The 12,787-nt window shown below is 44.5% G+C and overlaps 1 protein-coding gene across 2 annotated transcripts in view; it reads right to left on the bottom strand.

Annotated features, from left to right (window-relative positions):
• The window catches only part of zcchc7 (zinc finger, CCHC domain containing 7), a 49,713-nt gene that overhangs the window by 33,189 nt on the left and 3,737 nt on the right, over positions 1-12,787 (bottom strand). The window contains exons 2-3 of one of the 2 annotated variants that reach the window (XM_084573855.1): positions 11,897-12,545; positions 9,616-9,829 (exon numbers count right to left, since the gene is read on the bottom strand). In XM_084573855.1, the coding sequence (XP_084429981.1) occupies positions 9,616-9,829; positions 11,897-12,451 (769 nt within the window). In that variant the 5' untranslated portion in view covers positions 12,452-12,545. Of the gene's footprint in view, positions 1-9,615; positions 9,830-11,896; positions 12,670-12,787 lie in introns of those variants that run through there. The other variant, XM_084573856.1, reaches the window with a different exon arrangement.

Here is a 12,787-nt window from a genome sequence, read left to right as displayed (position 1 = left end):
TGACGACGAGAAACAGAGAGAATTCATCACGCAAGTAGATTGAAAACGGCCTCAGTTCAATTCAAATATATCTAAATCTGCGAAATAGGTTGAAACACTGACACACACTTAATATGTTTTAATTCTGTTCTCGCCTCACATTTGGGCAAACTGCATTTTCAGCGGGATTATTCCAACTAGCTGGGTGAAACTAATTAAGTCTCGAGTAACAGATTCCTGCATCAACTCCTCTAACTTTAATTGAAATTAAACGTAAGCCTGATATTAAATCAGACAAAAGCAAAAAAAAATAAGCTAAAATAAAACGTTTCAGTGTATCATTTTAAGTTGTTTAAATCTGTTGGATGATAAAACGTAAGGCTAGTAAGTAAAAAGAAAAAACCTGAGGACATTTCAACTGATCCGCAGGGGGGAGAAAAAAAAAAACTAAATCAGTATGTTAAGACTGCGTAAAACCCAAATGCTTTTTGATCCCCTCACCGAAACCTTTAAAAGTTTGCAAAGCCGGGGCTCGCAGGTGCACGCGCGCACACACACTCGCAGACACACACACACTTTCTCGTCTCACATTAAGGGTGTGATGAACTCTGCATGTCGTCTGGAAGTCTGTGGCGAAATATCAATGACTAAAACTCCCCAACGAGTCGGTAACTATCTCCTTCGCTCTGATTTTATCCCCAATAATTAATTTTCTCTCCCAACGCAGACTTCAGCTTTATCGGCAGCTCGCCGGCAGAATCTCAGCATTCCATTTAACCATAATCCCCCGGATAAAGGGGCGGCCTAGGTGTGCTAATGCACAGGCATGCGTGCATGCGTGCACGCGGGCACAAGCAAAGACTTTTACTTCATTCACAGACACACAAGGATATAAACCCTGTTACACAGGTGTGCAAGGACAGCTAGTCATACCAATGCTGAGGAAAATTTACTCCGCTGAGAAATCAAACATTTCGACACATTTAAACTTTTATATGAAGCCTTAAAATACAAAATGAGGATACAGTGTTCCCTATCATCCCGGATCCAAGATGGATTAGCCCAGGAGAGCCTATAGCAGGAATCCTGACCCTGCAAGCCCACCATAGCAACAGCCACGTAACCAGGGCTTGGCCTTGTTGTATGGAAGGGTGGTTGGGAATGGGGAGTGGAGGAATAAAGAGATGGGATGGATGGAAGGAGGGGTGGAGCTGAAGGGTTAAGGGAAGAAAGGTGGAGTGCGTGCGAAGACACCCTCCTGATGTTGAATTTCCGACACGCTTATTCTAGTGATCTGTGGGAGATCCTGACGATTACCTTCCCCTTGCGAACGCCCCCGAATGCGCTTTCACTATCGATCACGCCAGCTGTTTCAGACATCGGCCACATCTAGGCTCGTTTGCATGAGGACTGAGAGAACGTTTTCAGTTTTATTTAGTGACAGCTCTCAACAGAGATGTGACTAAAGAAGCATGACATACGCCACCAGATAAACAGCATGTGTTTCAGTGTGTCTGATTAAAGCGATGTTTAAATATATACACAGCTCAAAGGACAATTATGAAAAGGCCAAAAATCATGCAACGCCTCATACCTGGATTGTCTAAGACTGTCGCATACACCCACACCACTGACAATAAATCCAACCTAATATAACAGTCCTGCACTACATTTTAGCTTAATGAAGGTTATAACGCTCAGTTTATGTTGAACCAGCTTAAGAAAGGTGGTGGTTTAACTATATGATCGGTTTGCAGGATGCAGTTTGTGTTGCTGTTGAAGTGTAGTGAATTAAACACAAAGGGGGTTCTCTTATTTACCCTACTCCACCGACTAAAATGGGGTTGTCAAAACAATAGAAACACGTGTGGGTACGGTACAATAAAATTCCACAGCCTCCAGAATGAAAACACATTTGAATCAACAGCTCTCTCGGTTATTTCACTAGCGTACCTAATGAAGTGGCAAGTGAGTGCATATGAATAGCTCAAAATGTCTGCAAACGGCCAAAATCCTCATACGCTTCATACTTTCCATGTCCAAGCAATCAAAGACGCAGATATCTGTCAAGAATTGGCGTTTGCGTCCCAAGACGACTGCTTAAGCATTAAGCGCGTTCCTCCACACACACCTAAATCCTGGTATTTAAAGGCCTATTAACCGGCAATCTCTCCGATCCTAACGGGACTCCTAATTAGCGCTTTATTGAAGGTAGGTGCAGTGGAAAGGTCAACCAGTTACGCTTAACACGTGTTAGAGAGCGCCAGCGTCAACATACGGCGGATCCGGCGGCGCAGTGAGTAACAGTGGGTGAAAAAATAAAATAACTAAAATCTGAATTCAATCAGTGAAGAGAGTCAAAATGCAAAGAAATCTGCAAAAGAAGACGAGGGGAAAAGGTTGAGATGAAGCGGGAGGAGGAGGAGGAGGAGGAGGAGGTGGAGGAGGGCGAAGGAAGGAAGGGCTGGATTGACTGAAATTATAGTGAGTGCCAGCAAGACCAGACCAGGCCCAGCTGGTCTCTGTCTGACGAGTGCCTTAATTAAGAGACATGGGGAGAAGCCTTGGAATGGCCACGTACACACTGCCAGGAGCCTCTGGAGAGGAAACTGCTAAACAGGCACACTGTGTGTCTGTGTGGTACACTGCCAAGTATCTCTCTCTCTCTCTCTCTCTCTCTCACACACACACACACAGCCATCCTCGGGGACCTTGTGAAAAACATTGCCCAGCTATTATTAGGCAACCCTTTGCATACCGGAGCAAGCACGCTAACCCTAAGTGTGTGTGTGTGTGTGTGTGTTTGGGGTTGTCCCCCTTATCCTGTTGACTGTTAAACTGAACTTCTTATTCCAAAACAGCTCTTCCCCTCAGCAAGTGCCGGCGCCCAAAGAAGAAGAACAGGTGAAAGCCGAAAAAGTGAGCGAGAAAGGGGGAGAGGAGCGAGGCGAGGGGAGGCGAGGGGAGAAGGGGTGATTTTGTGGATCCATGACTGCCTTTGCACCCCCCCCCCCCCCCCCGCCCTCGCTTCCCTGCCCCGCCCCTCCCTCCTTCATTCGCCTCTTCCTCTTCCCAAAAAATGTATTAATATTAATACATCTCCCTGCAACCCCGTCCCCTCGGCTCCTCCGCCGCCGCCCCCCAGCCCCTCTAAAAAAAATAAAAAAATATCACCACCCTAGGCTACCAGTTAATAAAGCCCTCTCGACGACCCCTCCCAGCCCAAAAAAAAAAAAAAAAAAACGAAGGAAAGACAATAAAGGGAAAGTTCTCCGGTCAAATAAAAGAAGAGAAATTAATACAGTCCCACGGGACGTCCCTCTGTCCCTCTGTCACCCCCCACAATAATTTGATTTCCTATTAAGTGATTGCTTAATTATAATGATTATTATTGGTAATTGTAATTGACATTTTTTTTTTCCTCTGCTCGTCTCCTCTCCGTCCTCTTGCTCTCTCCGACTCTTTTTAAAGGACGAGGCGGTGAAAATGCACAGGGGAGACGGAGACAATTCATCTAAGTTGAGGTAAATTGGGCCAAACACAAAAACCCCACTTGACAATAAGCTTTTAAAACACTGTTATAGTCGCTCTCCGCCACAACGTACACTGTGGGATTAAGGTGTTGGGGTTTAGAAGTTTTATTTAATCATACGCGAGTGTGTTTCAGTGTGTATACCTACACGTTTTATCCTGTAGCTTCAGGGCACAATGTCTGCTGCAGGTCTCCTTAGAAAAAAAAAAAAAAAAAGATTCTTGCTCTCGGTGGGATATCCTGGTTAAATAAAGGTTCAAGGAGAAGACAGGGATTCCCTATTCTGCCCCACCCACACACACATTAAACTACAGTAGGGACCCGCTGGTCTCCAGTTTATTACCCCTTCCTCCAGGCTACAGTTAACGGCAAACAGGCAGCCTCTTCAGTGCTCTTCCTATAAAACGAAAGAAAAAAAAAAAAAACAACCTCTCATTCATCCGTACACCTCTCGGCGACTGAATCAGACGTTCGGAAATAACAACAAAAGTCGCAAACCGCAGTTCAACAGCAGGACATAAAGAGTACCGTGTTCATTTAATGTCACATTCTTTCTCTATTCGGAACTAAAGACGGTGAAACTTGGTTCCAGTGGGCCAGGCCACGGTTATTGGGCTCACCTCAGGCGTGGTGAGGCTGACACCGGCTCTCACACATACACACACTTTTGTCTTTAGGCGTACACACCTTCACACTCCAACACACACACACACACAGACGCAGAACCTCGCATCACACCTTCACTTTCGCTCTGCAACGTTCCTCTCATTTCAAGGACGCAAAAATATTAACGCTATCGCGGCCCGCGAGAGATACCTTTAATGGGAACTGTGCATTAAAAATCAAATGAATGAATTATGAAAAAAAGTATTTTAAATTGACATAAATTCAAAAACCGAAATGCAATGCGTCGACGGAAGGATGTTTGGTTTCGAGGCGGCCGAGACCGGCGTCTGCAGAGGTGTCTGCAAACCTAGCCCAAATGTTTTCAACTACATTATATTTAAATTCCTCTCCCGGCTCGCTATGAAGAACAAACAGCCACATTAATACAAATGAGCACCTGCAGCCGCAACCGCAGATGTCTGTGGGTGTTTTTTGGTCAAAGTTTCCAAGAAAAAAATAGAGAAATTTTCATAGATTATTTTGACAAAGATGACTTTCAAACAGGATGGCTCGTCTTGTCCAGATGCAGATAAAGGCGGTATAAATAAACCAGAACTCGCAGCGCAAAAGACATTCTGTGTTAGAAAGAAGTTAGAATTAAAGAATTAAAATGAGAAAGATAAACGGTAACTCTGCTATATGAACTTTGCAAAAAATTTGTAGAAATAACAAAATAAAATGTTACATTTAGGTAAAATAAACCACATTTGCCTGAACTGCATATTCATATTTGACCAGAACCATGAAATAAAATCTCACATTGGCTCAAACCAATCCAGTGACAGCTCAATATGCATTAAACAACCCTTTATTAAATGTGGCAGAAAACTAACAAGTCTAAAACGGCTCACGAGGCAAAAATATTGTTTCGTTTCTCTTAAAGTAAACGGCTTTGAAGCCCGACTCGCGGTTTTGTTTCGAGCGACAAGCTATGAAGAAACGTTCCAACAGTCGAGCCATCAGCCACACACGGAGAGGACTGACGGAGCTGGGCGTCGGCTTGAGCGGACAGAAATCCGAGCCGCTCCGAGACCCCAGCCCGGAGACAAACCGCCCCTGACAGACCGGCACCGTGGCCGATGCTTTTCCAAGGCCTGTCTCATCCACTTTAGCTTTCCCACTCTCATCTCTTTCTCCGTCTGTCTGGGGCTGAGCCTCGCTAGCTGTCCGTCCACGCGCATTTTTTTTCTCCTTTTGGATATAAACTCGAGCGTTGATCTGAATTTCCAGGGCCTTCTACTCGCCTTATTGTGTAACCGACGGATTTTTATCTTTTATTTTTAAGTAAAACGCTGCCCGAAAGAGTGCCGGGAGCTAAGCTGAATGCTTCCACTGTAAAATCAGTTATTTTAAAGTGAAGGTGCATCAACAGTATTGACTCCATCTTGCTTTATGCACATATATCATTTGTGAAAAATAAACGGCACGCAAAAAAAGAGTTACATGAATCCCACCGATGCCCTGCAATGATGAAAAGAGCCGAATATATTCAACCAAACCAACAATATCACACGAGGACACATGGTTAACTTATGCCGAACATCAACGACTGAAAACGCTCCTCAAGAACGGAGACCGTATCACCGACCAGGGCTGCTTACTGGAGGGATTTTCCTGTTGCGAGGAAACTGCTGTTTCATTTACTCGATGCCTGCTGTCATTACATTTCAGAGGCCGCCGGCATCGAATGATTGTTCAATCAAAAGCTTTTTTAAATATGAAAGCATCCTGGCTTTCAGCTGTATTTCTACAATTTATTTTGCATGTGCTAATATTAGGCCCACACAGTAGTCTCTCATCTGATTTGCATATCCTCTGTAAAAAAAAAAAAAAAAAAAGGATAATACAAGTCAAACTATGGCACAGTAATTTCATGGTGTGTGTGTGTGTGTGCCTGTGCAAACACACTGTGTGGTGGTGTGGGTGTGGCGTTACACCTCGTGTGGCACTGGGCAGCCAAGATAAGGGCTGATCCTATCCATGTCTCCCTTCTGCAGCGCCTGCCCGCCCACCCACACACCCACACACACACACACACACAACTCTACCACACACAATCACACAACCTCCTAGTGCGGTACCCAACATGCCACTGTAATCTCATTGTACGATCCCGGTGCCCTGTGCATAAACATGCACTCAAACACATAATCAGAGCCATAAACACACAGTCGACTAAATCCATACTTCGCTCTGTTCGTACTGTACGCTGGCATGTGAGTTTAAAAGGCCGCTCGGGGTCTCGGGACGACGGAGAGCTGCAGGAATAAGCCTTAGGCCCCGAAGCAGCATCGCTCATTCACAGACATGAAACTGAAAACATTTGTTCTGGTACTTCAGAGAAAGACATTTGAGTCTAGGAAAACAGTTTTTCTTACGCCCGGGCTGTCACAACAGCACGAGAAGATCATGAAATAAAGCAGAACCGAGAAGAGAAGAGAAGAGAAGAGAGCTTACCTTCCTCCTTTGTGGGACAGAGAGACAGCTAACCTTTGGATACAAACACACAAACACTCTCTCTTCTCTAATTCACCAAGACTTTCCTTGAAGCACGCACACACACACACACACAAACACACACACAATCACTCTGTGATGTGATCGGCCACCCCGATAGCAAACCAGACCCGGACTCTCTAAGCCTCAAACAAAGTTTGGTGTGCACTGACCAAGACCAAGGGGACCAAAAAAAAAAAAAAGAACTGGGGGGAGCAACAGAGAGAGGAAGAAAAAAGTGTGACCACCGAGTGAAGTTTAACCACTTACGATTCAAGTTTAGCTTCTGCGCACCACGCCTACACCCCGGATTCATTCACGGGGACGTACGCGCACACCTCTCCGGGTGGGAGAGCCACTGAGCTGGATTTTTTATTTTTTTTTTGGGAAGCCCTGTTTTCTCTCTCTTGTTCCGTCTGGCTGCCGCTGCATAGCTGCCGGACAGGCAGACGGCCCTTGCTCATCCCCCTTCTCTGTACTATCTTTTTTTCCTTTTACTTATCCGATGTTCTTACAGATCCGCCCACTAACAGCTGCCCCTTACAGCCAGGTGATAGACAGCGCCCGTGTGTGTGTGTCCATGTACTCGATAAAAAAAAAAAAGAAAGAAAACACATTTGAGGTGGTGAGAAAAGATTAGATAGTAAAAGTACGTGAACAAGTCACACCGTGCAGGAGGCAGAATGAGAAAGAGGATGAAAGGATTCAATTTCTGTAGGTGAGAGGGGAAGACTAAGTGTAGTGAATGTGATTTGATGGTGATGCTGAGATGGGGTTTAGGCGTACAAATACCATTAGTCACTGCAGCGCAAACCGGTTACTCAGACACACACACGAACGCGAGACAACACACGCCGGGCTGCCGGGCTACAGAAGTCAATTCACAACGTGGCATATAGAAAAACAGAAATCAATCTTTATATTTGAGGCCCCGGGTTATGGATGTAACGGTTATTGGAGTCATGAAAATTCAACCAGCCATATCTCGGGGACTTAAAATTGGCCTTTCTCTCGCTGAATTTCTTCGCCACGTTAAAAAAAAAAAAAAAAAAAGAGGGGGTAACAAATTCCCTGAAGACTATGATTCAGCATACAATCCTGTTTTCAAAAACCTACACAAGCAGAGAGGGATAATCAAAACCAACGGTGTCTCAGTTCCACACTGGCTGCATAAAATGTGTACTATGCTACACTAAATGTCACAGCATCATTCATTCATTCATTCATTCACTTTTTTACAAAGACAACTTGATTTGAAGATTTCGTGCTCAGGATTTGATCAGTAGTTTTCTGGGATCTTCCCAGATCCATAACCCCACCATAAGGCTGAGATCAGACCCTTCATTTTGCAGATTTCCCTCTGTGCATCGCAGTGAGCATTTTCAGCGTGCACACTTTTGCAAAGAACGGCATTTAGGAAATACTGCAGCCACTCAAATCCTCAAGAAACTTGGCTCAGAAAGTCACACCCATATTCTTTGTTTCAAGACCCCAGCTGGGGAACATCATCAAATAGGCTGCTATAAAAACTCTAAACTTCATTTGTTGGAAATGGAGAAGTAAATCTTCTGATGATTGCAGGTGTTGTAGTTTTTGGAAACCCTTACTCAAAAAAACAGAACAATGATCAGTGTATTTGTTCAGGTTAATGCACAATTACTGCAGTATTCACAGCAGCGAGGCTAAAATGCAAAGAAGGTCGCCCAATACGCCAATCATTAATGAAGCACAGAGAAATTAATTTTACGGACTGTTTATGATACTATAATTATTGGTTTTTGTTCTGGATAATATATAAAAAAAAACAACATATTTTTGCATTTTTTCCATGGTGAACCGGCCACATACTCATGCTCTGAATCAAGGAGTAGCACAGAACTGGAGCACAGTTCAAGACTACTGAGGCTCGTCCCTTAATTTCCTCCCCTTTATTTCCTCCTTTTTTGACAAAGCCCTCCCCCCCGTTCTGCTCTCACTTTAAGAAAGACCCCCTTGCACACCACACCCATGACCCCCCATGTGCAGACATGAGGTCAAGCTCCAAAGATCACAGAGAGAAGCCAGACGAAAGAGAGAGGGGCGAGAGAAAGACAGAGACCTAAAATCCTCCTTTCCTCCCGAAAACCAGGCCAAAACCTCCAGCCTTCCCACCAGCTCCAGACCCCCTCCTTTAGCCCGGGTTGTGTGTCGAGGAGGCAGTGAGCACTCTTGCAGAAACATCAGCCCAGGGAAATTCAAATGAGGGCGAAACGGTGAGAGAGACACAGAGAGAGGGAGAGCATGAGAGAGAGGGAGCACAATAGTGAGAAAATAGGATAAAAGAATGAGATGGGTGAGCGTTAGGTAGGAGGGAGGGAGGGAGGAGGATGAGGAGGAGGAGGAGGGAGCTGAAGAGGTTGCTGAGGCTGCAGGTTAAGATAATGTGTAGATCTGAAGAGATTTGCAGGGAACATTTTTATTCATTTTTTGATTACTCCCATCTCTCCCGACCTCCCCTCCCTCTCCTCCTGCGCTGTTGTTCCTCCGTTTGTTTGTTTTTGGCATTAGCGTTATGACTGTTGGTATCCATGTGTACGTACACATGCATGCTGATTAGAAATGGAATATTTTATAAACACAAATATTCAGACCCGCCAGAGCCTGCGCACACATATCAATACGTAATGCACACAGACATACTCAAAGATGCATCAGAGGAGCAAGCGACTGGGCAGACGGCGTCGGGAATGCTAAGAGCTTACAAGTTGGTGAAACATGCAGACGCAGACATACGTGCATTCAAACCCGCGTCCGCGTCGTGCATCTTATCAATGTGCTGCAGGTAGGCGAAGTGTTCTGAACGAGCCGGACCGTGGTGGCGCACAAAACGACGTGTCGCAAACAGGCCCGAGAACAGCCACTTAGACGCACATGACCGAGGCCGAGCGAAAACAAAGACGCACCTGCGCTGCCGTCGGAGCCTCCTTCCAGGTTGAGTGAGATGGACTGGTCTCCGTCTTGTTTCCCTCGACCCAGGATCATCCAGTTCTCCAGAACATCAGAGGAATCGTCAGAATCAGACTCAGACTCTGATTCAGATTCTTCTGAGTTCGAGTCTGATTCTGATTCTGAGCCGCTGGAGGCAACGGTGATAGGCAACGTCCTTTTGTGGGGTCCCTAAATAACCAGACAACAACCAATGAATTAGACAGGAATACATTGTTTTCAGTTGCACCCTCACTGAACTGACTGATCAAACCACTATTAGATTAAAGTGAAAGAACAGATACATAGATTGACATAGCAGGCCTCTGTTAAACCATTTTCACTTTGTTCCACTGTTGGTCAACGCTGCAGCAGCTTGTAATACACTAGCATTGTTGCTGCTATTTACTGCTGCAGCATAAACAGGTGCAACAGCAATCGAGCAGCTGGCTCCAACTTGAAACCAAACAGTTGTTTGTAGGGCTGTGGAAAGCAAACGTTTAGGGACCCACTGTATAGTCACATTATTTTCATAGTTGTCTTAAATCAACAGTCAAGTTTCCACATTTACACTGAAACCGTTTTCTTTGCTGTAATCAGTTTTATACTTCATCACTTCACTTCTGCATCACTTCATATGTTGGCATCCCTTTCTAATGAGCTTCTAGTTTAAGTGATTGGGATTAAGTCCCCCAATGTGGGCAAAGATACACCGATCAGCCATAACATTATGTCCTAATATTGTGTAGGTGTCCCTTGTGCCTCCAAAACTGTTCATCAGAGAATGGACATGGGCCTTCTGAGGGTGTCCTGTGGTGTCTGGCAACAGAATGTTGTAAGTGGGTCCTATGGGTTGAGGGGAGGGGCCTCTGTGGATCATCCCAGAGATACTTGATCAGTTTGGGATCTAGTGAATTTGGAGGCCAGGTCAAAACCTTGTGCTGTTCTTCATGTTTTGTTTTTTTTTGTTTGAGTTGCCTACTCCTTAGGCAAAAAAGGTTGTATTCTTACTGGTGTTTGTTAATGACAAATGTTAAGAAGCAGTCATATTTTACTTGTTTGAATTCTCAACTTTTCAGTTTTCTTTGCATCAGCAAAACATTTTTACTTCCTTTTTGTGTGTGTGTGTGTCTGTGTCAGGCTGCATCCTGCTGGGGATGGCTGCTGCCATCAAGTAGTGTCATTGCTATGAGGTGGGGGTGCCTGGTCTGGTCTAGGTGGGTGCTACATGTCTAAGTAACATCCACATGAATGAATGCCAGGTCCAAAAGTTTTCCAGCAGAACATTGTGTTGTCACAAGATGGTCAATGTTATTTACTTCTCCTGTCAGTGGTTTTAATGTTGTGGCTGATCGGTGTATGTCCCCACATTAATCTGGTGATCGAATGATGCTCGAAGTTACATTTCGTTATATGATACTTGTATAATATAATGACAAATAAAGCTCTTTACTCTTTACTTTACTCTTTACTTACTTACATCATTTTAATGTGTATTTAATTTTCTTGAAGACCAAGCAAAACCAGTTTCACTGTTCATATGGACAGAGTTACTGACTATTTTCCTAAAAACTGGATCATTCATCCATTATCTATTACTGCATATCCTTCGAGGGTCGTGGAGGGGCTGGAGCCTATCTCAGTTGACACATTAGCCAATTTAGAATCACCAATCAACCTTATAAATGTCTTTGGACTTTGGGAGGAAGCACCAAAAAAAACAAAAAACACATTTGGAACATGCAAACTCCAGTACTGCATCATCAACAATTACAGATACAGTTTCACAGCTGTAATTATTGCTGGGAAACTCAGAACGTAAATTCAGATACATCTCACTGTCATAATACTTAAGTTAACTTAAATGCTTCACGTCAGTAAAAATCCATATTTTAAGGATGTAGCGCTGTAACGTAACCACTGATGACCACGAGGTCCAGCTGCATCGTGGACCGGCTCAGCTCCAGCGCTGTTTTCACTGGAAATGTTTCAGGAGTGAAGCATCTGGTCTTTAGCAGCAACATTTCCAATTTGTTCAGAGGTGTTTTGCCAACATTTTTTTTATAGCCATGCTGAATACACAGCTTGTTTAGAGGCTTTTGATGGGATGACCCCATTGTACATTAAACTTTAAATTACAATAGCAACCTTTTCGTTTGTCATACGATGTAGTGATACTGTAATAATGATATTATCTGCTGCATACCACCTTGTTCGTTAACATTTAGCGTAAACACTGCATGTCACTATTTCCTCTACCTGTTGAGACGGGGTGGACGTTTGCAGCCGATGCAAGCCTTGGCCCTTCAAGGCACAGATGCCTGCGTCGTCGTCATCGGAAGAGTTGTCCTCAGAGTCGTCCTCAGAGATGGAGATGACATCAGGGCCAGAGTCAATCACGATGACCTCCTCAAAAAATGACGCCGGCAACTGCTGACCTTTAGCATCGCTTTTCCTTTTCTTTTGTTTATCCACTTTGTCTCCTTTCTTCTTCTTCCTTTTCAGGAGCTCCTCCATTGCAGGTGATGGAGGCTGGCTTTCTGATGTGGCTCCAAGCTCTCCGTCACCATCCTCGATATTCTCAATCGCCTCATGTTTCTGGACGTCCTGACGCTCTCCGTTGTGCTCCTTCTCTTCTCCATTCTCCTCCTCCTCCTCCTTCCCCTCCATATCCCCGGCATTCGAGGAGTAGTGGAGCTGGCTATAGAGGCGGAACTCCAGCTCGCTGTTGGCCTCCGACCCATCAGAGTCCCCATCATCCTCGTGGTAGAGATCATCCTCCAACTCCTCCCGGTCCTGGTAGGCGCAGTACATCACCCCAACGCACGGTCAATACATGCACGCACATGCACACACCTCAGAAAAGACTCACACCTAGGGGGACGGTGTCTTCTGTGGCTGAAGGCAACTGCAGAGATAAAAACACATGAAATTAAGTCTAATTATATTAGAGATCACTTTGACCGGACACATTTATACTGCTTTACAAAATAAGACAAACGTATTCTGATATATGCGATTTGAGATGATGTTATAGTAATGACATTAAAATAAGGAGCAAACACTCTCCAGATTACTTTAAATAATACAAGACGCAGATTATTATGATTCGGCCTGTAAGAAGGGCAAAATATGAAATTAGGTTTTCTT

This window comes from Chelon labrosus (genome assembly GCF_963514085.1).
Source record: "Chelon labrosus genome assembly, chromosome: 2".
NCBI lineage: Eukaryota > Metazoa > Chordata > Actinopteri > Mugiliformes > Mugilidae > Chelon > Chelon labrosus.
The sequence above is the reverse complement of the archived record's forward strand: the minus strand, read 5'-3'. Positions and strand labels throughout refer to the sequence as shown.